Raw genomic sequence first — 24,891 nt, forward strand, 5'->3', positions numbered from 1 at the left:
TTTAAGCAGGGGAACCTTCCGTGCCATGCATGATTTCAAACCGTGACGTCTTAATGTATTACTATCAATCACCTTGGAAACGGTGGTCCCAGCTCTTTTCAGGTCATTGACCAAGTCCTGTCGTGTCGTCCTGGGCTGATTCCTCACCTTTCTAAGGATGACTGAGACCCCACGAGGTGATACCTTGCATGGGGCTGCACTCCGATTGAGATTGACCGTCGTGTTTAGCTTCTTCCATTTTCTAATGATTGCTCCAACTGTGGACCTTTTTTCACCAAGCTGCTTGACAATTTCTCCGTATCCCTTTCCAGCCGTGTGGAGTTGTACAATTTTATGTTTGGTGTTTTTGGACAGCTCTTTGGTCTTGGCCATGTTACAAGTTTGAGTTTTACTGATTGTATGGTGTGGACAGGTGTCTTTATGCAAATAACAACTTCACACAGGTGCATGTGATTCAGGATAAACCATGGAGTGGAGGTGGACTTTTAAAGGCGGACTAACAGGTCTTTGAGGGTCAGAATTCTAGCTGATGGACAGGTGTTCAAATATTTATTTGCAGCTGTATCACACAAATAAATCATTAAAAAAATCATACATTGTGATTTCTGGATTTTTTCCTTTTCGATTCCGTCTCTCACAATGGACATGCACCTACAATGAAAATTTCAGACCGCTCTATTATTTCTAAGTGGGAGGACTTGCAGTGTAGCAGGATGTTCAAATACTTATTTTCTTCGCTGTTTATAGTTTTTTCCCCCCTGGCTTTTACATGGTACTGTAAATATTTGACAATAAAGCTATATAAAAATGGGGTATGGAGGAGACAAGACAACACGTAATCAGGCATGTAATTTGAGTGAAAAAATAGCGGGGGCCCTGGGGGCTGCAAGCATGATCAAAGGATGATCACCAATTTTAACGTGCAAGTTTTATAAATAGTATTATGAATGAAATATATCTAGTACATTCCTAAATAAATGCTGTCGTTTTCAAAATGTAGACAGTATGATCGTTCATTATTTAAGTGCATACCTTTACCTCCAAAATTGACAAGTTCAAATACAAATTCAACAAAGTAAACTACTGGAAGTGAAACTAAATTGAATTGCGAATGTGCGACAAGTGCGCAGTTGTTTTTGTTGTTGTTTTTTAATCCATGCAATTTAAAAAGACGGAATTCCGCATATAAATGGAAACATCACATATGTGAACATATAAAAGGGAAAAAAAAAAGCATTTTCCTACACATGATAAACAAATTTGACATCTTTCTTCTGAATTGTATGGAAAAGTACTGGTGTAAAACTGATTGTCAGTGTAGAACTGCTACACGTTGCTGTACTCTACAAATGTATCATCATACATCAGTGGCATAAATAAAACCATCTGTCTTCAAATCCTTCTATCCATTTCTGTCCATGTCTGTCCCTCACCTGTCTGTACAGCTCAACTCAACCTTTTGGGTCAGATGACCTCCCCATGCCCACTCTCGGTTCTGTTCCAAGATTCTTAAAGGGAGATTCTACTTTTCTTACTCCGATAACAACTTGATCACGTTGGGGTTCAGTTGGTCAATGTCTAAGTTTGTTTTAATTAAATGAGTCAGAGGGTGGGTCACCAATACATTACAAAAGCTGATACAGCACACTAAATCAAAAGGCACCAAAGCATGAACATATCAGAAAAAATGTCAGTGCATCAGGTTTTTATTGATATACAATAAAGACACATTGTGGGTTTTTTTTTCTCAAGGCTGTCTGACATAAAATCAGACGAAACATTCCTGGCTTGGGTCAATCAGGATTAGTCAAAATGATTTCCATTTATAAAATGCCAGAAGATTTTTTTTTTTTTTTAGACAAAGTAATGCTCAATAATATTGGCACACCTACAACAGATACAAAGTCTTCACATTCCAGTTAAAAAAATAAATTGAGACAATGTTGTAACGCAAATGTGCGCACTCTCAAAGCTCGTGTTATAGATGTGTACAGTTCCTGGCAGTTGAAAACCCAAAGTAGGAACATGTTACTTCCTCTTAAGTCAACTAGCAAACCTCCATGACCTTGGACAATAGACACTGAAATGAACCCGTCCTCTTTGAAATTAAAAGTACCAAATAGCACAGTTGATTGTGTTCTTTTTAAAAACGTTCCCCAACATCCCTTATTCACCTCACCAAGCAGTAAATAGAGCAGCCATGTGTTGCAATTGAGCAATGAAGGAATACATGAATCAACCCAAAATGAAAATAGAAAGAATGTATTGCCCGTCCCGCCATCTTAATCTCCTCCATCACCTTGGCGACGAAGACAATCAAATTTATGTGGCATCATGCAGCAGCACCAAAGCACTAGTAAGGACAATTAAAAATCCATCCATGGCTATCGCCAGACCTTGTGTTCCGCCAGTCTGTCTCTTCATGTACTTTTCTGAGTAAACAATGTAGAGCTCCAGGCATCTCCGAGCCTGAACCTGCTTAATGAGAGCCGGATACCCGATCTCCACGATGCTGACAGTGTCTTCGTCCGCTTCGCTGTTCACGGCTTGACCGGCAGGAGGCATCGCATCAGCTTGAGGTTGAGTCGGAGGAAGGGACGACGAAGTCGAGGAGTTACCAAGGTCGGTGGTGTTGGTCTCGCCTGGAGCCAAAGTCAGAATCGGTGTGGTGACTCCTGACTTGCTGCTTGGATTTGTGTTAGCTGGAGGCAGAACATCAGTTCTCTTCATGCAGGAGTCCATGAAGCTGTCATAGGTCTCAGGGGGCGGACTGTACCTGTAGTCTCGACCGTAATCATTTGTATCAGTAGATTTGACACCGTATTTCCTGTACATGTAGTGATTGTAGTAGTACTCCTCTTGGGGGTTGTGGAAGTGGAAGTGAGGACGAGGAAATCTTCCTAAACCGTAGCCCAAAGCCATTCCTGCCACAGCCCCTCCGCCTGCCGCCATGACGGCGCTGTGTCCGAAACTTCTGGATTTTTCATTGGGCTCGACATTCATTGCTTGAACTGAGCGGGAAAATGGAGAGCCTCGCCCAAAACCTTGGTGCTGGTACCCAAAGTTGCTGCCATAACGGGGATTAGGGATGGGGTTGTTTGGGTTTTGGTTGATGGATCCACCTGGTCTGCCATAACCCCAACCATACCCTCCAAAACTACCTTGGCCACCATATCCACCACCATAGGGGGATCCATGTGGCTGTTGGGGGTAACTGCTAGATCTGCCAGGATACTGACTGTAGCCTCCTTGATTGGTGTGTGAGGGCTGCTTGGGGTAGGAACCTTGAGAACCGCTGCCCCGATTGTTTTTGATGCCAGTCTTGCCTCGGCCGAACGAGAAGGGCTTCTTGAAGCCAAAGCTTTTTCCGAAAAATCCGCCTCCTCTCTTCGCCGTGGAAGAATGAGAGTGAAAGAGAACGATCAACAGACAAAGCTGGGCGGATAAAGTCAACTTCATCTTGGGCCTGCAATGAGGAACACCAGTGAGGAGAAAGAAAGGGGATTGGGGGGGAATAAAACAAGATTACAATTGAATTCATGTATCAGTCCGAGGAATGTTTACTTTTCCATTACGATTCAAATAATATTCTATTCTATTATAGTTTGACTTCGCTCGGCCACTTTGGTACAGTGGTTCCAGTTTCTCGTAGCTTGTTTTCGACTTCATAACATGTTTTATTTCATGACCACCTGAACAGTTGTTTGCACAACAGCATTTTATCCTCCTGTTTCATTCAGCATGAAGGCTGCAAACACAGCCATCCTCAAAGATGAAAACCTTGGTTCTTCATAATTTTTTTCCTCCCTAAAATTCATGCAAATTAATTTGCCCTCGGCTAAAACTGATACAATTACAAGATTTACCCCTTCTGTCAGAATGCACTTTTTCTACTATTTAATCCATAGGATGGATCAAAAATAAGTTTCTGACATTTTTTGTTTTGTTTTGCCATCTATGTGGTTTGTCCATTAGATGCAAAAAGCAATGAAGGGCACAACGCTCGCAAAACCACTAGATAGACTGACCGTGCGCTATATGATGATGGTTTCGCTTTTGAGACATTTTTCCATGAAAAAAAATACAAGAAGCGTTGCACTGGTGCCAGTGTATTACAAGTGCATCACGTGATCTTTCTAACACTGTGTAAAGATAGTTGGAGATTTAATTTCAAAGGACAAAATACAATACAAACATACATTAACAGTTTTTGCTTCGTTCTTGATGCTAAAAATATGGAAAACCAAACTCATTTTCATTTCATCAGATTTCATAACAAAAGAAAAGTACATAATGGTGTTTCACTATTATTATTCCTGTTTTCTGTGAAGTTTGAAATGAGATGCCAGAAGGCTGGCGCGGACGAAGCAAATTGAAAAACATTACATTTGGGTCCCAACTTAATTTTTTACATTTTCCTTACCAACGTTTCAAAGGGTCAGTCTCATATTTCCTTATGATTTACACTGATTTCTAGGCAGAATAATCGTGAAAATCATTGGCATTAAAAGTGGTATTAAATTTCTTATTTTTTAATAACTAGAGCTCTTTTGTGTGTGCGTGTGTGTGTGTGTAACACTCCCTAATACAATGGAATCATATTCGATACACAAGTACAGTATTCTGAATAATACAGCATTAAAAAAAAAAGGGGGGGGGGGGCTCCCACTAACGGAATGTCCTCATTCTTGTGAGATCCTCCTGACGTGCTGTATTGTCTCGATTTAATAGGACGAATTCTTGCGCACGCGTCTCAGATGTGCGAGCCCGTAATGGAGACGTGACTAGCTTGTCACCCGCTGTCGTTTTAATCATTTTCAATATGGCGCATGTCGTGTTGCTCGGCGCCCGGGAGCTTCACCTTACCACAAGTGCTGGTTTACTTGATGTCAGTCAGGGTTCTCGCCCCAAGGTCCGGTCCCCGCCGCCCGGGGTCGTGTTTGTTTCCAGTCTCCTCCCGACGCACGCAAAACCGCTCGTGGCGTGATTATTTTAACCTTAGATGACGTCACTCCCACGTGGGACTACCGTAATAGACAACAAAGGACCTCTTTCGAAAGGAACCGCTGCAAGTCATTGGTTACGGGGACGTGGATGTCACATGGGTCCGAACTCAGAAGCCAACGAATGCAACTGCAAGCCTATATCGAGCACATTAATTCTCAAGTGCCCACGTGAGGATGTTCAAGGCAATATGTTGCCAGCTATTCTGGGAAGACGACAGGTGTTATTGTGGTTTACGGAAAACTCTATACAGTGACCAGTTTACCTAACCCACCACCCACTTTTACTTTCTATACACTCCCAATGGAACACAAACTGGGGGCCCATCGGAATCCTACAAATTATAGAGAGCAGATCATGTTCCTACCACCCCACAGGACGGACCACGCACTCAATACCAAGAAAAATAATTCCATGTTTGCTGTGGAGTGCAGTCATGCATCGATCTATACTTAGGAAATAATGCGTTTTTGTCTCATAACTTTCCGGATGTGTTCCCGAATGTAACGCTAGCTCAAATACACACGGTACTTTACTTTGTGCGTATGGCGCCATCTGAATCAAACTCAAGATGAAAGGGGTACAGAAATTGGCACTATTTTCCTTGGTAATGTGATGTATTGGAATTGTTTGAATGTCACAAATGTGCCAAGTGCAATAGAGAAGAAGTCTGCAAAAAAAAAAAAACCACAAGACCACCTGTTTCTGTGGTAGTTCATTTTTCTAATGCAGAACAAGAAACAAAATGCCGTATAGCCCGCTAAATAGCTGAAGCAGTTACAGTAGTGTACAAATTGAGTCCCAGCGGACAAGTTGTTTAATCAAGCAGTACATAGTACTAACAATTTTTAAATCAGGAAAACTAACAGCAAAAGCGTCACATCAACTTGACAAATCATTTCTTAGCCCAAAGAAATCAAAATTATTTTGAAAATGTCCAAATCCATTCAGAATGACAGAACAAATATGCAGTTCTTTTCTAAACATATACAGTATTCTCATTTTTTTTCCCTATAAAACGGTGCAACCAAGGGTAAAGGAGATATTTCCCTGAAGCAGAGAACGTTTTTTTTGTTTTCTTTTTATCAGGAATGCCTTGTAAATAATTTTATAATTTTCACTCCCCAGAGGGCCATACTACATTTATGAAAAGATGTGACCTAACAATTGATAAAAGTGTTTATCATTGCTGAAATTAGGAATTTTTATTCTTGGGAATTAGGAATTTAAATGTCTTGGAACTTTTTCTTAACAGTTCCTCAGAGTTTTACTGTTTGTTTTACAATATCACGGTGGGCCGAATCAAGTACACACGGCGTAGGTTTCCCACTCCTGTTATAAAGAAATGTCCAAATGAGCACTCCGAATACAGTTGATGAGACAATGACACCCGATTAACCAACCGCCCTTTAACCTTACAAGAACACAAAAAAAACCCCAAGAATTTCATCTTCGGCATCCACAACATTTTAAATGTATCTTGTGGGGGGGGGGGGGGGGGGGTCGACTTATCCAACAATGAAAGGGATGAGGGGTGACAATCACTCCAAACGGTATCAATACAGTACACCAATGTGGTAAACTTTGCATAACATGAAGTCTTACATTTTTTTAGGGAAATGTCAGACAGGTGGTGGATCAGTCATACGGTTACATTTTTTTCAAAGGACGTAAAAAAATAATGCCTTACTATTAATTGGTAACTAAGATCTCTCATAAATAGAATTTGTTTCTGGATAACATCAGGTATATTCTCTTCAGCTTCATGAAAGCCAAGCTTCACAGTGTTAAAACAACGTAAACACTGCAGTATAGTGAAATAAAATGAGGCAGATTACACTGCCTCAGTCTTGTCTGCACAAAAGGAGTGAACTCTCTCTCTTTTTCCTCTCTGAATGCACCATGTGCCACGGAAGCTGTTCCAGTCAACTGATGGAACCTACGAGTAGGTTTACACGTGGTCTGCATGGTCCAGTTTGCGGTGAAAAGGACGGAGGTGGACGGGTTAAGTATTTCTGTCTCTCACATGTTAAACAGCGGGGCGACAGGCAAGCAAAGAAATCGCTAATAATAGGAGCTTTGATCTTTTCGCGAGTTTGCATAGCAAACTGTAAAAAGCTGCTGCTGGGATAATGTAAGACATGGCATTAAACACATTTACAGGAGGAGGAATCCATGCGGAACAAAAGGGAGTCAACCGGTGTGGCAGTGGCCAAGCTGCATCACGTGAGGTTTGGATCATATTTCCAGGAGAAATTGGATCAAAGTGAAATATCCCATCAAGCCATGTGAAATTTCAAGCCATTATTGCAGAGTTTTGGCGAAGACAGTATCATGGAGTGCACAAGTGTGGAACCCACAGCACCATCCCGTTATCTACAGTTATTACCATCACCGGAGAATCTCTGCTTAAATAGGAAATAGAGAGATGTAAACAAATTGATAGCTTGTCAATTGAGCGCAGCGTCCTCGGTAATGGCTCTGGGCTGCCTAAATTCACCTCTCCTTTTGTGTCTGGACACACGTACTCCTCTTTACACACCATTGGCACTCATCTTGCTCTTCTGAGACACTTCAGTTGCTGCTTTTGCCTGACAGAGAAACAACAACAAAAAAGCTTAGCTAGTCTAATATAGAGTAATATGATGCGCCATGTATTAATGATCTGTCAAATATGTCAGTTGCCCTAACCTGCTTTTACTACAGACAGATTTCTATAGACTTCCATTAATAAAAATAGAAACATAATTAATTCATAATGTGGTTAACCAAGAGAGTAGGTGACAGACAGAGAACGTGACAAAAGCCTCTAAAAAAAGAATTTCTGCCCTTTTTTCTGCTGTAGCTGTTCTGCATGCAGCGTTGCTTTGAGATACGGGTGACTCGACTTACAAGTTTTTCAACATACGTTGTTTGGTCGATTTAAGAAACATGCACTAAATGGTGGGAGTGAACTAAACTCACTTCACAAGTAGCATTTTGGCACAGTGAACAATGTTTAAAAATAAAAGAGGCTTCAAAGTGTTTCTTCCCCCTCTCATTTGAAGTGTACGGTCGAACTAAACATTCTGTAAAACAGTGAGTGTCACACGTCGGGTGTTTAAAACTGCCACATACCTTTGCTTTTCATTAGCCTAATGCAAAATGCTATATACTTATTAGTGAACAGTACTGATACTTCCAGTGTACCTATACACCCTCAAGCAATGTTTATTTTAACAAGTTTTAATGTATCATATCTAGGCAGACAATAAAACAATTTTCAGACAGGACAGAGCGTGTGACACCCTGTACTGCACAAATGCTGAGAGCGGTTTCTAAATTTTTGATAACCTCAATCAGTTTAACATTACAAACAAGTCTTATTATCATGTAGTATACATAGTTGTATAGGACTGCAATCTAAAACCATAATAGTAAACAGTAAAGTAGCTTTACAAATGTCCTAAATACCTGAATAAATAACTCACTTTTGACCGTGACAATCAAAACCAAACATTATCTTTGCAAAGAGTGATTAGCTACAGCTCTTATATTAGGTGATTATTATGCACAAATCGTCATAATGTTGTGGCTGATCCGTGGATATAAATGGAATGGAAACATTGGGTTTAATAAATTGACATTTAAATGTCAACGACTTAATCGACAACCATGTTCCCAAAATAGAGAAAACTCGTTGAGGGACAAGGGGATTAAATATTTAACTCATTCAATTATCTACAGCAGCTATAACGGTGTTTTGATAGCATTAGGAAAGGTCTAGAGACTGTGGAGTTAAAATAACTTAATACTTTCGACCTCGTACGGGTGATAGTGACAGCTACATAAATAGCTGATATTTTGAGATTTCACAGTCATCAAGGTCGTCTATTGAACTATTGTGTGTGCTTGTTCTTTTGCTAGACCAGTAGACTTTGAATGTTCTGTCACCCACATACCACTTTGTCTTTTATTTTTAATGTAGACCCAAGTCCACTTGTGGTCTAATGTATGAGAATAGCCTGTTACGTGAGAAAGATTTATGCAAAGTAGGACTACCGTAATTTCCGGCCTACAAGCCGCGACCTTTTCCACACGCTTTCAACCCTGCGGTTTATGCAATGAAGCGGCTAATTTGTGCATTTTTTTCTAATGGCCGGAGGGGGGCACTCGAGCGGAAAAGGTAAGAATGAGACAGGTGGAATATATGTGCAGAGGAAGTGATTTTTGTCAGCCCTGTTAGCACTGCTTTAGCGCTGTGCCAGTGTGTTGCTGCTGTGTTACTAGCATGTCTCAGTGATATTTACCTTTAAGTTTGATTTTAACCGACCCTGTTAGCATTAGCGCTAGCGTTAAACTCTTTCTGTGTACCATCTTTCTTTGTAAATATCTCGTGTTTCAATGTGGTCTCTTGCGACTTTTACACAGCTGGGGCGCATGTTTGTACCAAATGGTATTTCCTTAACAAATATACTCAGTGAGGCTTGTAACCAGGTGCGCTCTGTAGGCCGGGAATTACGGTAATTGGGTGAGAAGTCTGGTAATCAATGTTTTACTTTTTCTCTTCCATCACGGTGGTGCTGATACAAACTTTACTGTAACTTCTGTTATATCATAAGAAATTGAATAATAAAATGCTGATAGTGTCAACAGAATAACAAGCAAGTTGACATCTCGTAGGGGGGCCTGGTCAATTCACTCACTGCTCTCAAGTATTCTGAAATTGTAAGCCGTACACCCAACAAATTTACATCTCTTTTTTTCTTGTTTTTTCATTCCACTCACCTGGAGTACTTCAGCAGCAGTCAGAGGTTTGTCTGCCAAGACAGGAGACTTGTTCCTTATCTCTTCTTCCTACAACACAAAGATGAACTATGACTAGGATCAAGTGGTGCCACTCTTGAATAAGGGCTATTAATACATGTATACACGACTACATAAAACAGAACAAATACTCCCTGCATATTTCAAGCTATGGAAAGTGGCTAATTATTCAAACAGGATGTGTCTTCTGGAACCTTACAATATGGAGACTAGTTCCCAGGAACAAGAGAGGGCGGAAAAAAAGCGTGTTTTTGATCCATTAACATTGCATCAACAAAGCTAGCATGCCATTTTCAACATTTTAGGGGACTGACCAATGATATAGATTAAAAAATATGAAACTGACCAAACTTGGACGCTGCAAATTTGGCCTGATCCCAGCATGGTCATGTAATAGTGGTAACAATGCTTCCAAAATTGACTCAATTTAGTGTTTTGACGTTCCTGTCTTTTTAGAAAGGTACAGACCGGCCTGTCTTTGATGATGAGTGCAGGGTCCGAAGGCATTTCAGCGCTCACTGGGGTCCCGTTTGCTTCATTGTTCTCCACTGGAGTGGTTTTCTGTGAAAATAATACCTATTAACTTCATCAGGGCCACTTGCATCTAGTTGGCATGTGGCTTTGAAAAAATAAACCAGTGTTACAACTACTTAACATCACATGCTTTACCACTCTTCTAATCTGTGTATTCCACCGAATAATTAAGGCCAACCGCACATTGAGCGACGCAGCTAAACTCACAAACCTTTTGATGATGCACAGTTCGCAGCAAAAAATAAAAAATAAACACGACCCTTGCCGTTCTTACTGCGAAACAATGTACTGAAGCTCAATGTACATGTATATCGTTTTATACACCCACAAATAACATGGTGTGATTGTCAAGGAAAAAGCCATTGCCCTGCCCGCTGACAATGCATACATATGATTTCATGGCAAGATAGGAGCAGTTTTCAGTCTTGTCAGACGGTTTGAAGATGGTGATTTTGCCTTTGAACATTTCTCCAGGATGCATGTGGAGATTGATAGGCTTCTCCAGTCATTGACCCCATGAACACCACTATACACTACTCATCAATGTTGGGTAGAATTTCAGGATGAACCATTAGAACATTTACGTATGAACATAATTTGACCTCTAAACGTTCGAAGGAACATGTCCAACTGCTACATGTTTCGGTACTTTTTGGACAACTTGCTGTTTTCTGACAAGGAGGTTACTGAATCGAACAACATATTGCGTGGTAATTGTAAGGATTTAAATTGAATGCTCTCAGAGGGAAATGTCCGACGAACTCAGAAGTTTCAACAGCAAGCTGCAATAGAGATACAGAGGCACTGTGACAGGACCTCATCAAAGTGAATGTTTTTAGAAATCTTCAAGGATCAAACACCTGTTATGAATTTTGGGGCTCAGGTTGTTGTTAGATAATGCCAACTTGTGCAAAAAGACTGAAATATTAAACAGTTTCTAGTTGTACATTTGTGCAGTCAACATTTTGAGAATGTCAAATTAAATTCACCTGTAAAGCTTGTAGTGAATTTTAAGTTCATCCAAAGTATACTCATTGGTACAGATTGTTTTTGATTGGCTATGGAGTGGCATCATATCTCAGAATCCCAAAGACAGTCCGACGCATCCACTTATTATTCAATATTGGGAATTTTAGCCAAAGTAGTGTCATGAAAACTCGTTGCAGAACCACACATATGGCATGACGTGACTGAATAAATCATATATATTCAGTGATGTTAGCGTGTATGTGGTTGGCTTAACGCCTTAAGCAGTTCAAACCTCAAGTTTGGGTACAGGCGGGATGACTGGAGCTTTGGGTTTGAGGTCAGTCAGGTACATGGCTCTGGAGAGCAGCAGCAGCGATGGAGGAACATTCTCATTCAGGTGTAGGTCCAGCCACTGAGAAGTATTAAGAGTCTGGTTAATTTAACTCGGGCATCTATACGCAGGAACCTCAAGTCTTAAGCCTCAAAATCAGAAGTTTGACCGAGATTTTCAGGAATAAATATCAGAAGGACACAAGAAAACAAGACAATCCAAAGGTACATAGCAGAAAGATTCTGGTGGGGTCCAGGTACTTTTCATTTGAATCCATTTCGGCTCGTTTACCTGCTGCAGTTGCTGACGGAGCTGATCTGTTGTAAGACCGAGAGATCTCATTCCCCGGCTACGACAGGCTGCCTGCAGCTCTGACACACTCATTGCGGCCACTCCCTCTGCTGCAATCATCTGCAACAAAACAACAACAACAAAAACTTTAAGGAATCAGGAAAAAGAGAGCAACATGTGCACCACCAGAAGCAGAACTAACTCTTAAATAGCCATCTCATGAGATAAAATGTTGAGAAACAATATATTGTCCCCGAAATGATCACAATCAACAATATTGCTTTTTGAATGTCTCTGAAATACCAGAAAAATAAGGCCCTCCTTTATTATTTTTATCATTTATTAGATTTTTGGGGGGGTTAAAATTACCATTGTTGTTGTTATAATTTAGTTTCTTCCTTCTCTGTTAAATTGTTTTTCTTTACTTTGTGATATGGATCTCCCTGGGTCCGAAATAAAGTATTACGAGCGAAAGACCAGTCTGGCTTACATGGAGCCTTCTGTTCCTATTATAATCCGTTTAGAAGACCAACCCAAATAAAAAATCTAGACTTTATGCCGATTTTATCGGCTTGATCGGAATCGGCCAATAAGTGGCATTTTTCGCTGATCGGCCAATCAGGTTTTATTGTCAGGATCCACCAGTATATCTTTATCCAAAAGCTAGTTTATTTTTACAAAGTAGTATTTATATCGGGTTTTTTCCTGTCTTTAACATAGTACTGTAAATATCAGATCAATAAAGTTATATAAAAATGGGGCAGGGGGAGACACAGCTGAGACAAGACAACACGTAACGTGCGGATCAGATTACAAGACAAATGTGCTCTTTTACAATCGCACTGTCGGAAAACTGCAATAAAATCTTGCATTTCGATACCACTGCATCCCGTTTTTTTACAATCATTATTAACTCAAATGCAACCGGAGGCACTTGTTACCGTGGGGATGGCAAGATTAGTGGAACGTACCGACTGTTTTATAAGACGATAAAGAGGAGAAAATGTGTGTTGACGGTCACAAGTTCTCAGCAGAGGGGACGACACTCATCTCAGGCTTGTTTGAGGTATTCTCATGTACTTTTAATATGATACAGTTCACAAGCAAGCAACAAAACATTATGTAGCCTAGCAGGCTAGGACTTGCGCCAGTGTTTTGTGTACTCATGGAGCCAAGGCACATACTTTACAATTGAAAAATCTCATGGCCCACCAACAAACAAAAATATTACAAAATGTCAATACATTAGTATATATGCGTACTGCCATCTATTAGAAGACCATTCATTTGTTTACTGCCACTATGCCTCACTAGCATAAAATCGATGAACAAAGATACATTATTTATTGTAAATGTATTTTTAGAGCAATTAAGTATACAAATATATACAGTAAATGAACAGATCATTTAAATAGACACATCGTTCCATCTTGTGATCGGATCGGTGATCAATGATCTTTTTTTTTTTTGTTAAACTTGCTGATAAACCCCCAAAAAATCCTGCTCAGGCAAACCCGATAAAAATGCCCCATATGAACTTCTTAATCAGAATAAGTAGGCCAAATATGAAACGGGTGGACAATTACTTTTCCTGAACCGATCAGAAGTAAATTTTCACCATGTATGCCGTCATTTGGAATAGAGCTGGAAAAAGCTCTCTCTGCATATGCTTGATCTCATTGTAAATGGACGGTCACACGGCTGTTGTGACTAACTGTCATCTATACACCCGATCGGAATCGATCACCTCACATGTGGCCGTTATGTAAAGGCCCGTCATCCAACTTCTCACCTCATCGTCTGATTTGATGGTTCTGAGCTGCAACATCAGCTGAAATCGCAACAAGTTGTTGGTGCCGATGGGCTGCAGCTCCAGGAGTTTGCACAACGCCACCAGCTGGGGTCGCTCCAGATGCTCCAGCGTCAGCTCGTCCTCAAATAGCTTCGAAAAGCGGACTATGTCCTTGGTGGTGGGTTGCTCGCCGGTTCCCCGAACCTGAAGAGGACACAAACGCATTCATGGAACATGAGATGGGCCAGCATATTCTGACCTGAAAATAAATCCATCCATCTTTCCATTTTCTGAGACGCTTATTCTAACGAGGGTTGTGGCGAGCGCTGGAGCCTATCGCAGCTATCTTTGGCCAGGAGGCAGGAAACACCCTGAACTGTTTGCCAGTCAATCGCAGGGCACATGTACTGTAAACATCTAGGGGGGGATTTAGAGTCTTCGATTAACCTGCTATGCTTGTTTTTGGGATGCGGGAGGAAACCGCAGTGCTGAGAGAAAACCCACGCAGGGACAGGAAAAATATGCAAACTGCACCAAGGCGGGGCTGTGACTCGAACCCCAGTCCTCAGAACTATGAGGCAGACACCCTAACCAGTCATTCAACGTGCCACCATAAAATAAATCTGTAGTCTAATTAACAAAAAAAAAAAAGTCTCATCTTCTCTATCACAAACCTGCTGCACATATGTGGAGAAGCGTTGCGCCTCATCCTCACTCTGAGCTGTAGCCTTGTTCCTTCGAGCCATCTCAGCAATGGTCTCCTGGAGAAACTTGGCAAGCTCCAGCTTCGCAGCAAGGCCCTTCTTTTGTTTCTCCTCCTGCACAAAGGAGCGGGTGGCGATATTATTTAGTGATGTCTTTGTTCACATGGCGGCCCCATGACCAATTAATCGCAGCATGTATGCTCCCGTTCAAGAGATGCTCCCCCCTTGACCCCCAGGAAGATGGTGGCTATGTTACAATGATATCTGACACGATCCTGTGTAATTATCACAACACACGCCAGCTACACAAAAGACATCTGTAAAGCTGAAAAATTATGTTGGAGTTTAAAGAGAAGTGCCGCTCTATGCAGAGCACGGCATTCTGGAATCTTAAAATAATTGGAAGATAAAAAAAAACTGATTTCCATTGACAAGAGTCTGGGTGGGTAAGTTATCTAGGAATGACTGTGGATTTATTTCAAGCAGTTGATAAAACAAGCTTAATTTAAAAAGAGAAACTCATTATTTGTATTAATTACACAATGACTAAATTTATTCTGCTAAGGAAAATGCAAATTCACCACCTGAAGAAGATTATGGTACATAACGGAAGAAATTATTTTTGCGATAGAAATTAGGTAGAAATTTGATTTGTGAAAAGAACTTTTGCATTAATCTGTATAACATGCTGGTTTCACTTTTTGAACTACAGATATGGATTATGATGATTTTATCTTATCTACTGATATACACAGGAATGATGGTAGATCAGGCTCTATTTGTACGGTCATTCTAAAAGTCCCAGCCCCCTCAAAACTGCTTTGATAAGACCAGTCAGCTGTCTATGAGGCCAGACATAATTGCACCGGCAGGCATATCTGAAGTTATAATAACTGAACCGGCTCTTGAGCACGTGTGTGTGCATGTCCACGTGCCTTTTTGGACTCTGTCTCAAAGGTGGAGGGCAACATCTCTGGGAAGAGCTTGAGGAAAACGGGAAGGAGGAATTCCATGAAGGGGACAATGATGAACACCATGAAGGGTACAAGACGGAAGAGGTCGGCACACGTCCTCATGAGCTGTGAACACAAAAACAACACACCATCGTATTTTTTTTTTCTTTCAGCGCCCACATCCTAAAGTTCCGTTAAGTGTGGCAGCCAAAATATACCAATAGTTGACGCATATATCCCCGATATATATACCACGTTTGCATACATGTGCTGCTTACATAAAAAAAAAACAGTACACCTAATGTCTGGACTTGAGTGAGCTATTTAGTTCTCAGTATATAGGATACGTATAAGCCCAACCTTTTTGTGGTCAAATAAAGCGAGCAAGAAACCTCTAAAACTTTTTCCAACTTTAATGTGAAATATAACCTGTGACAATTCAATTAAAATAACTAAAATCTTTCCAGGAAAAAATATATAGGAAGAAAAAGCATAGCAGGCTTTTATGATTGCATTTAGTCTTTTTGGAAAGGAATTGTTTTCAGTCAATTACAGGCCGAGAGGTGAAGTTCCTCTTCATTTTCAGCTTTCTAGTTGAAACCAAACACAGACTGTTTCAAATTCCCTCCAGCACAATGTTTCTTTCACTGTACAATGTTGTCGAACAAGTACGGTAATAGCTCCCTTCTGACCTTCTCAGATTCTTTTTTTTTTTTGCAGTTTCCCCAATTAATTCAGTATGTAAGTATCAAAAAAAGATAACCCAACTCCTGTAATTTCCAGCCTACAAGTCGTGACTTTTTTCACACGCTTTCACACCGCGGTTTATGCGGTGATGCGGCCACTTTGTCCATTTTTTCTAACGGCCGCAAGTGGACACCCGAGCGTAAAAGGTACGAATGAGACCGGTGGAATATATGTGCAGAGGAAGTGACTTTTATCGGCCCAGTTAGCGCTGTGCTAGCATGTTGCTGCTGTGTTACTGGCGTGTCTCAGTGATATTTACCGGTAATTTTTATTACCCACCCTGTTAGCATTAGCACTAGCGCAGCGTTAGCGCCACGCTGGGGTTAAACTCTTTGTGTACCGTCTTTCTTTGTAAATATCTCGTATTTGAATGTGGTTTTCAATGTGGGCACTTGCAGATTTTACACAGCTGTGGCGTATGTATCGACCAAATGGTATTTCCTTTTCAAATGTACTCGGCGAGGCTTATAACCAGGTGCACTCTGTAGGCCGGGAATTACGGGAAATTAACTTTTTAAAGGAGGATTTACTTTTTTAAGGGAATAAAATTTCAATGCTACCTGTCTTAAATAATGGGAAAAATGGAAATTGCCACCTCATTAAATCATGAATTAACTGTGGCAAAGCATTTGTTTTTTTTTTTTCACTGAGCTGATTTTCTCCAAACACACATTTAAGCCTGATGGCCTCCAGTCATTTAATGACGGTAAATAGACCTGACAAAATTAAGTCAGACAAAAAAAAAAAGCCAGAAAAAAATGCCACAATACAAATAATTTCAAAAAGTGACCAAGTACAGTGGTAGCTTTACTTATTAAATTAATCCGTTCCAGAAGTCGTTTCGTAACGTAAATTTTTCCCAAGTAGAAGCGCATTTTACATGTAAAAAGTGTAATCTGGAGGTATATGATTAATATCCATTCTAACTTACCCTTCTCCTTTCCCTCCGTGTGAGGACCTGTCCGTGCAGCAAACTCCACACCATCCTGCCTGCGACTGTGGTGTCGATCCCAAGCAAGCGGAAGCCATTGTAGTAATGCTTCAGCTCGTCGACGATCCTGAGATACAGAGCTTTCTTCACCACAACCCTCTCCTGCGCCGTAGGCACAGGGGTGGCAGCAGCGGGCGTCTGAGAGGGTGGCGGTGGCGTTTGTGGCTGGGCTACAGCAGCTTCAGTGTCACTTTTCTCGCCCGATGCCAAATTCTGAGCAGGGGTTGAGGTGTTAATCTCCTTTTTAATGTCTTGAAGCCAAACGACAGAACTGTGCAGAGAACGAGCAAGTAGAACAGAGCTGTGGCTACAGGCCAGGTTGTGGTATGGGTAACAGCGTGGGTGGCCATAACGGGAGTGCCTGAGTGGGTTTGCTGACGAGGAGATGTTGCGTCGCGGTTCTATGTGGACGTAGGCTTTGGAAGACAGTGAGGAGCAGCTGTGCCGCTGGGATAACAGATATGATCCCCTGTGAATGACAAGCAGCAAAAAAATGGTCAGATATGACGCAAAGAGTGGAACCTTCAAAGTTATGTAATTTGGAGTTCAGCTAAAGACAAACAAAATGTGTATTCCAAACGATCACATGTTACAAGATGAAAAACCTCAAAAGACTTCAACTACGTACATAAGCCCAGAGTACTGTACTGATGTACTGATATGTCAAGTGCAACTATGTTCTTGGAAAAAAATGCCAAAATCTGCATCGTGTAGCTATTCAAATTTCATCTTGCCAAATAATCGCAGCAGACTATTGAAACACATCTACGTTCTTTGATATTCATTGGATTCATTCTTTCCATTGCCAGTATTTGTTGGTTCAAAGCAAAACTTAGAAGTCAAATTGTTGGGCCTCAAAATGGTTTGTGTCCCATTTTTTTCCCTCATTTAAAAACACCCCCATTATCGTTTTCCACTAAGATGACTCAAATGCTGAGGTTGACTGTATGATCTTTTCCCAACAGATCAACAATCAATGCGACCTGCATTAAGGGTATGGCCACATCTGCTCAATGTATGGAACTTCAGCCTCGTAACGAAAGCACAGTTTAATTACCATCATTCCTGGCCTACAGAGCGCACCTGGTTATAAGCCTCGGTAGACAGAAAGAGTTTCACGCTAGCGTGGCACTAGCATTAGCGCCGCGCTAACGCTAGCGCCACATCACCGAATAAACCGCAGGGTTGAAAGCGTGTGAAAAAAGTCGCGGCTTTTAGGCCGGAAATTACGGTAGGCTACTGTTGAAAAGCTTGCTTGTCTTGCAGTTTCTGTGTTTTAGGTCTACAGAGTGCAAGATTAGGTCACTGCACACAGTAACAAAACTTGACTGCTGCAAGACATAAATACAGTATGTGCTGTGTTTCTCTTTAACAAATGCTTGTTTCTTTAACAACTGCTGGCATCGACGAGACATGAATATACAGACAAAAAAAGCTGACAGGTGAATCTCAAACATCCTATCAGATGTTCATACTGATAATCTACAATGTCTCATCCCTTCTAAGTTAGAATGACCCTCCATTTTGTGATTAGCTCACACAGGCATGATTACCTAAAACCCAACATCAGGCCTGTAATTTACAAATGAATGTATTTGTCTAGCACTGTTCTGTTGCTTTCAAAGACTCTGAGGCTAGTCTTTGTGTGAATTGAATGGTCTACGTACATGCGGATATTTAACATCTTATTCATTTTAATGAGAGCCCCCGCAAATGAATACCTAAAACCCATCAGGCCTGTAATTTACAAATGAATGTCTAGACTTAAAGGAAAAATCCAGTGCTTTGCATTAACAGTGTATCCAACAGGTCATGTAACATGTACCCTATTTTGACAATGAGATTCTAAATCCTCTCTCATTTAATAGTGTTTTAAGAAGATTTTTGACGCCAATTACGAATTTTCCGCCTCCGCCGCTCGCCTCGTGGCCTGCCGCCGCTCGCTTCGTTAGCCCCGACGCCGAAGCTAGGCTAAAGGCCTCCCGGACGTCGAAGCCGAGCTTCGGTGTCCGGGGCTAACGGCCTCCGCCGCCCGGAACCTCGGCTCGCGGCCGCCGCCGGAGCTCGCTCGTCAGACCCCGCGTCATTCCCTTCTGAAGAACCATCCGCGGCTGCCGGCCCGGAGCTCCCGGGGGCCTTTGTTTACGCACTTATGTCGCGCTTAGGCCTCCGAGTAGTCAGACTCCGCGTCATTCCGCCCGAAGAACCATACGAAAATTCAAGATTAATTACAGCCACAGGTTCAAATCTGTATGGAACTATTCCTCCATCTTCCTGATCAACTGATACTGCTATTTCTTCATCATATGAGGATAAATCCGAGAAATCAGCGCTGGGCATAATGGTGTCCAATGTAATCCCGCGTTTGGAACGGCACGGCACACGTCACATACGCCCACGTAGATCATGTGACTCGCGAAAATGGCAGCGCCCCTGAAAATTCGTAATTGTTGATAAAAATCTTTTAAAAACACTATTAAATGAGAGAGGATTTAACATCACATTGTCAAAATAAAATACATTTTACATGACCTATTAATACAAGCACTGGATTTCCCCTTTTCTGTTGCTTCCAAAGACTCTGAGGCCCGTCTCTGTGTGAATTGAATGGTGTACATACATGCAGATATTTAACATCTTGTTCATTTTCATGAGGGCGCCCACACGAGAACAAAAAAAACCCTGTGTTCTTATACTTAAGATGAGCAAAACAGACCACCAGGCACACACTTAATGATACTTCCAGAGCATTCCAAGTCTCAAGTTTGTCGTTATACCAACACTGGTGCTACAATGTATGGCAGTAAAAATAAATTAGTAATAAAAACAGAAATGGAAGTTAGTTAGTTTATCCTGTTCCTATACTGCAGTTGAAAACCTTGTCATATTATATTGGTGTTGAATGACAAAGACGACAGTGAATGACTGACAACGTTTCTACACTATTGGCACTGTTTCATATGTACGATGGCTTCATGTGAGGACTACTATATGCATTTTATTACCATCAGGACTAAAGGCCTCTTTATACTGGTGGGTGTGGCAACCGCACTGACATCACCGCGTCCATCCCACTCGTAGTTTGCCTTTATACGCGAGTACAACTCACGCGCATCAGAGGTGTCAATACGGCTGGTATCAGCTAGGGGGCCACTGGGTGGAGTTTCCTCAGCATTTTGGTGATTTACGGTCGCTGCTTTTACTTTCCTTTCCGTAACGAGGAACAAAGCAACAATGGCAATCGTGGAATTGTGTCTGCTTGAACAAATGGACCTAAATGACCAGATGATACGTTTAATTATGGTGGCGGCGTAGGTGTGGTGTGTGGAGCCGGGATGAACGATGAGTACGTCATCCCTGCATGTGACTAAAACGGGCCAATCACAAGATATTCTCTGTACATTTTTTACATGTGAGCTGGAAGTTCCACAGAGATGCTGCGTAGGTCATTGGGTAGGTCACGTGATGCAATACGGGCATTATCGACCACGGTAGTATGAATAGGCTTAGGCATTAATTGACTCATCTTGATTCCCCTAAGTATAGAGCATTAAGCACTGGTGAGCTGTCAGTGCCAAAAACACCTTCACTGCTGGCCTAAGGACTATAAGAAGAACTGACCAACATTTACAAGCGAAATTCGAATTTTTGTTCCAAGAAACACTCTGACATACATTTATTCCTGAAGGTCTTTTGACTTCATTTTTTCGTAGGACTTCTCTTGAACGGACCGCTTCCATCATATGTATGTGCATGTTGGGATTTTAGAGCCATTCAGACTTCTATGTCAATGTGCTGACGTTTGAATTTCCCCCAGGGTCTTCCAAATCTCCAGTGCTGGTTGATGTAAGAAACTATATTGGCAATGGTACTGTTTCTTTAACCAATTCAATTTCCCGCACAGCTCAAACCAAGTAACACACAATAATGTCGGCATTTTCACATCCATTGGTTCGCTCAGTCAATGCAAGCTAACTACAACTACCAAAATGTGTGTCGCAAGTATTTCTGTTCAGTATGAAATATTTCATTTACATTTTGCATATTTTTGTCATGTATTTTTTGCATATTCATGGTTCCTATACTTTCAACGTTTGTATTAAAGTTTTATTTAGCCAGAAAAACTCGTTCACAAGAGTGTAGTGATAAGAAAAGGCAACAGACACATAAAATGTGTTTGACAAGCTAAAAACATTGACGATATAATTCAATAATCAGTAATTTTTCTTAGAATTATCCAAACTCTTTAAAACGAAATGAAATAAACCACCAACAGCTGTTTTGGCCTCCAAATTACTTCAGAATTATTCAGTAAGACCAGATCCTTCAGTAGTCAGATATTCCATGATGAAGGCGCTACATATACAAAAGAGTGTTTCTCCAGCTGACTAAGGTAGAATTTATGTATGAAGGTCTGGGACTGAGTCCAATGACCCCCAGAATTTTTTCAGGCAGATGAAGTAAAACCAAGATGGCTTCATAAATTAAAATGTGCCAAAGTTGTAGTCAGCAGGTCAACAAGTCTGACAGTCCCGCACATGCATAAAGGACTTAATGAGTGAGTGCTTTAAAATCGGTGATGAAACACAGAGCCCAATAATAAATTGCATCCAGTGAACTCAAGGTCTTCATTGAAGCCTGCAGATAAAAACATCACCAGAGTGTATCAATGAAAGTGGCAGTATTACATACTGTACATAACTAGCAGCATTAAGAATTAAGTCCCCACTAAAGGCCCAACGACAGCATACACACCAGCCAATGCATTTTCAAGTGTAGAAATGACTGTGAAAGAGAACAAAAAAAAAATACCACAACAACTCCCAAGAATAATTATAATAAAGAACCTACCTGGATCTCGTAACAGCAAAGAGCACCTGGTGGCTGAAGACTGCCATTGCATGGGTAGATCACTTTGGGAGCAACAACATGAGGAGAGAGCACAAGTAATTACAACTCACTGCTCTGTTATCGAACACTTTTAATAGTACAGAACATGTATTTCGTACAGGACGGACTGTCAAGTGAGTTTCTAGTCCGGCGAGAGCGAGCCGACATTACATTATAATAAACGTGACAAGCATAACAATAACAACTACCAGCCACTGGGGGAAAAAAAAATCCAGATTTGAAATCGGATTTAAAATGAGTATTTCGGTTACAACTAATGGATAGTCACCAGTTTTACACACACGTATCGTTTCAGGACATTTCTCTTTGTTAAGTAAGACTTTGATGTTCCGACGAGGAAAACTCGCAATATTTTGGTTATTTTCCACTCACGAATTGGACTACATCGAAACGAACTGTAAACCACATCCTCAAACGCGTTTCCAGTGCCTCGGACTTCTACCCTTAACACGCACAGCCGAAGTGATGTTATTTTGGGCTGACACTTTTAACTATCAGTATCTAGCTTTAGCCGGTTAGCTCGTGACCGTGGCTGGCTAAGCTAGCGAGTGAAATGGCGAGCCCACTTACCTCCAACGCCGATGACCGAATCGGTACTGCTAAATGGGCGTTAAAAGGCTTCTCCGGTGCGAGGCGAGGAATACGATCCATTCTCAGCGAGCGGCCATTGCAAATAGGAAAGAAGACGTCAGGGGCCGGATTGGTGATAAATCCATTGGAGGAGGCAGAATTAGGAGCGGCTTCGAGATGAGTCGTCGTGTTTGATCCAACAGTGTTTTGTTATGGTTTTTTTTTTTTTTTTTTTGGGGGGGGGGGGGGGGGCGATTCCACCAAAGCAGTAGACCGTGGGCTAACCTGGAACAGGGATCCTACTGCGCATGCGGCGTGTGTGTGATGTGGCCCAAGTGACGGAGGCCAGACCCTCCTGCGCGTGCGCCAATATGGCGTGAGCGCAAACGAAATCATTTGTGTATGACGCGCGGCGCTTGGTCTCAAAAGCCGACGCACTTTCCATACCTGTAACGGTGGTTGCTGTTTGTCGATCTGTATTGACACAAGACACACAATGTATATTAGAAAACGCTCACGACATACCACCAAAATGAAATGTCACAAAAAGTATACACTACGGAAATAAATAAGACGTGTGGTGGAAGAATTTACAGAAGACAAAAAAATTCACATGATGAAAATATCGACATAGCACTCTTTGAATATGAGATGTGTTTTACACGGAAAAACTTGGCAATTCCAACATTGCGATCCATATTACATCCAACCATCCCTCCATTTTCTCTGCCGCTTATCCTCACAAGGGTCGCGGGACCACTGGAGCCTATCCCAGCTGTCAACGGGCAGGAGGCGGGGTACACCCTGAACTGGTTGCCAGCCAATCGCAGGGCACATGGAGACAAACAACTGCGCTCGGAATCACACCTATGGGCAATTTAGAGTGTCCAATCAATGTTCCGTGTTTTTGGGATCTGGGAGGACATATGAGATGTGTTTTGAATAGAAAAAAAAAGCAGGCAAAAATAAATCATCTGAAAATAAATCCAACATTGTGATCTGTATTATATATACTGTATATATTATACTTATATACTATATTGTATACATATATATTATAGTATATATATTATTATATTATATATATACTATAATATTATATTGTATTATTATTGTATTATATTATATATATATATATATATATACTATAACTATACTATAATATCCTTCCATCCACTTTCTGAGCCACTTATCCTCACAAGGGTTGCAGGAGTACCCCGGTCCTCAGAACTGTGAGGCCAACACTTTACAGCTGCGCCACCGTGCCGCCTCTCTTGCATTTTGTAGATGTTAAAAGCAATGAAAACGCAGCACCTTAAAAAATAATAATAATAATTAAACCTCCATCAAATGCAGCCCAGTATATAGTCACTTGGCAAAAGCATGCAATCCCCTAGTCGAAAATAAGTTTGAAACAAAAGTCTTACATGGAGTAACTCATGTGTAGGGACTTGGACTTGAGAACCCAGAGTATTACAGTTTGAGTTCCAAAGCAGATGAAAAAAAATGAAATTAAAAAATTAAAACTCATTGGAGAGATGCTTGTCTGCTTCCTGATTACACTTTGAGCAATCTACACACACCTCAAGAGGTTCGCCACTATTTGCTTGGTTCTTTCACTCTTATGTCACTCTTTCATGGGTGCACTTTGTACAATTGTGTGTACGTCCTAAATATATCGATTGTATTATTTATTTTGTTGCAACATCGAATGACTCCAAATACCAGAGACACATTACTCGTATGTTTTAATAAACTTGGTCAAGAAAAATGATTCTGATTGTGCTGATTATCACGACCTAGCAAAGGGTCTGCTGCTCAGTGTAATACGATCAATGTGATCTTTATGACATTCAAATTTTTAATTTTACCAACCAGATCATTATGTAAATACAATTAGGCTGCACAATTCCATTTAAAACATGGCTGGGTACTGTACGGTATATTCGATAAAGCTCACTTGCCATTCTTACCTATGGGACAGCAATTGCACATGTTGGTGCCAATTTTTTGTTTAAGGATCCAAAAGTTTGAGGGCCTGTTCGTCGCTGCTTGCAGCTGTGAGGGACAATATGCACAGCAACACATTGAGCATTTCTGGCGGAATGGTTAGGAAGTGTGCCACTTTCCACTCTCCGTTATGTTTCAAACTACTAAAACGCCATCTGAAGGAAAAATAACCTCATCATTCAAATGTATAATAGGAATATACAATGGCTCAGTGCTGGTACTTTTCGAGGTTGAAATTTTATAAACAATAGGATAGCTCCGAGGCGGTACGGTGGTTC

At 41.1% G+C, this 24,891-nt stretch overlaps 2 protein-coding genes across 5 annotated transcripts; both read right to left on the reverse strand.

Moving 5' to 3' along the window:
* Window positions 1–1,571: 1,571 nt before the first annotated feature.
* On the reverse strand, window positions 1,572–5,333 carry prnprs3 (prion protein, related sequence 3). Its single transcript, XM_061816587.1, has 2 exons — window positions 4,867–5,333; window positions 1,572–3,466 (listed from the first exon to the last, which is right to left on the reverse strand). The coding sequence occupies exon 2, from the start codon at window positions 3,457–3,459 to the stop codon at window positions 2,323–2,325; it is 1,137 nt and encodes a 378-aa protein (XP_061672571.1). The 5' UTR covers window positions 3,460–3,466; window positions 4,867–5,333; the 3' UTR covers window positions 1,572–2,322.
* Window positions 5,334–5,704: 371 nt separating this feature from the next.
* Window positions 5,705–23,316, reverse strand: letm2 (leucine zipper-EF-hand containing transmembrane protein 2). 4 transcript variants are annotated; one of them, XM_061816584.1, is made up of 12 exons: window positions 22,604–23,022; window positions 21,974–22,035; window positions 17,063–17,591; window positions 15,367–15,510; window positions 14,402–14,545; window positions 13,728–13,931; window positions 11,936–12,055; window positions 11,606–11,725; window positions 10,279–10,371; window positions 9,772–9,840; window positions 7,505–7,595; window positions 5,705–7,409 (listed from the first exon to the last, which is right to left on the reverse strand). In XM_061816584.1, exons 2-11 carry the CDS (start codon window positions 22,018–22,020, stop codon window positions 7,539–7,541), a joined length of 1,527 nt encoding a protein of 508 aa, XP_061672568.1. In that variant the 5' UTR covers window positions 22,021–22,035; window positions 22,604–23,022; the 3' UTR covers window positions 5,705–7,409; window positions 7,505–7,538. The 4 variants fall into 4 exon arrangements, with proteins under 4 accessions (XP_061672568.1, XP_061672570.1, XP_061672567.1 ...); XM_061816586.1 differs by lacking the exon at window positions 22,604–23,022 and adding an exon at window positions 23,051–23,316 and having other exon boundaries at window positions 5,705–7,595; XM_061816583.1 differs by having other exon boundaries at window positions 5,705–7,595; window positions 22,604–23,021.
* Between the last annotated feature and the right edge of the window lie 1,575 nt (window positions 23,317–24,891).

This window comes from Syngnathoides biaculeatus, chromosome 4, assembly GCF_019802595.1.
Source record: "Syngnathoides biaculeatus isolate LvHL_M chromosome 4, ASM1980259v1, whole genome shotgun sequence".
NCBI classification, from domain to species: Eukaryota; Metazoa; Chordata; class Actinopteri; order Syngnathiformes; family Syngnathidae; genus Syngnathoides; species Syngnathoides biaculeatus.

Excerpts from the sequence above, each read along its gene's own strand:
- prnprs3 (XM_061816587.1), bottom strand. The coding sequence starts at position 3,459 with ATGAAGTTGACTTTATCCGCCCAGCTTTGTCTGTTGATCGTTCTCTTT.
- letm2 (XM_061816586.1), bottom strand. The coding sequence starts at position 22,020 with ATGGCAGTCTTCAGCCACCAGGTGCTCTTTGCTGTTACGAGATCCAG. Across the intron at positions 15,511-17,062 it reads CACGGAGGGAAAGGAGAAGG|CTCATGAGGACGTGTGCCGA; the intron begins GTAAGTTAGAAT and ends TTGTGTTCACAG. Across the intron at positions 12,056-13,727 it reads CCATCAAATCAGACGATGAG|ATGATTGCAGCAGAGGGAGT; the intron begins GTGAGAAGTTGG and ends GTTTTGTTGCAG.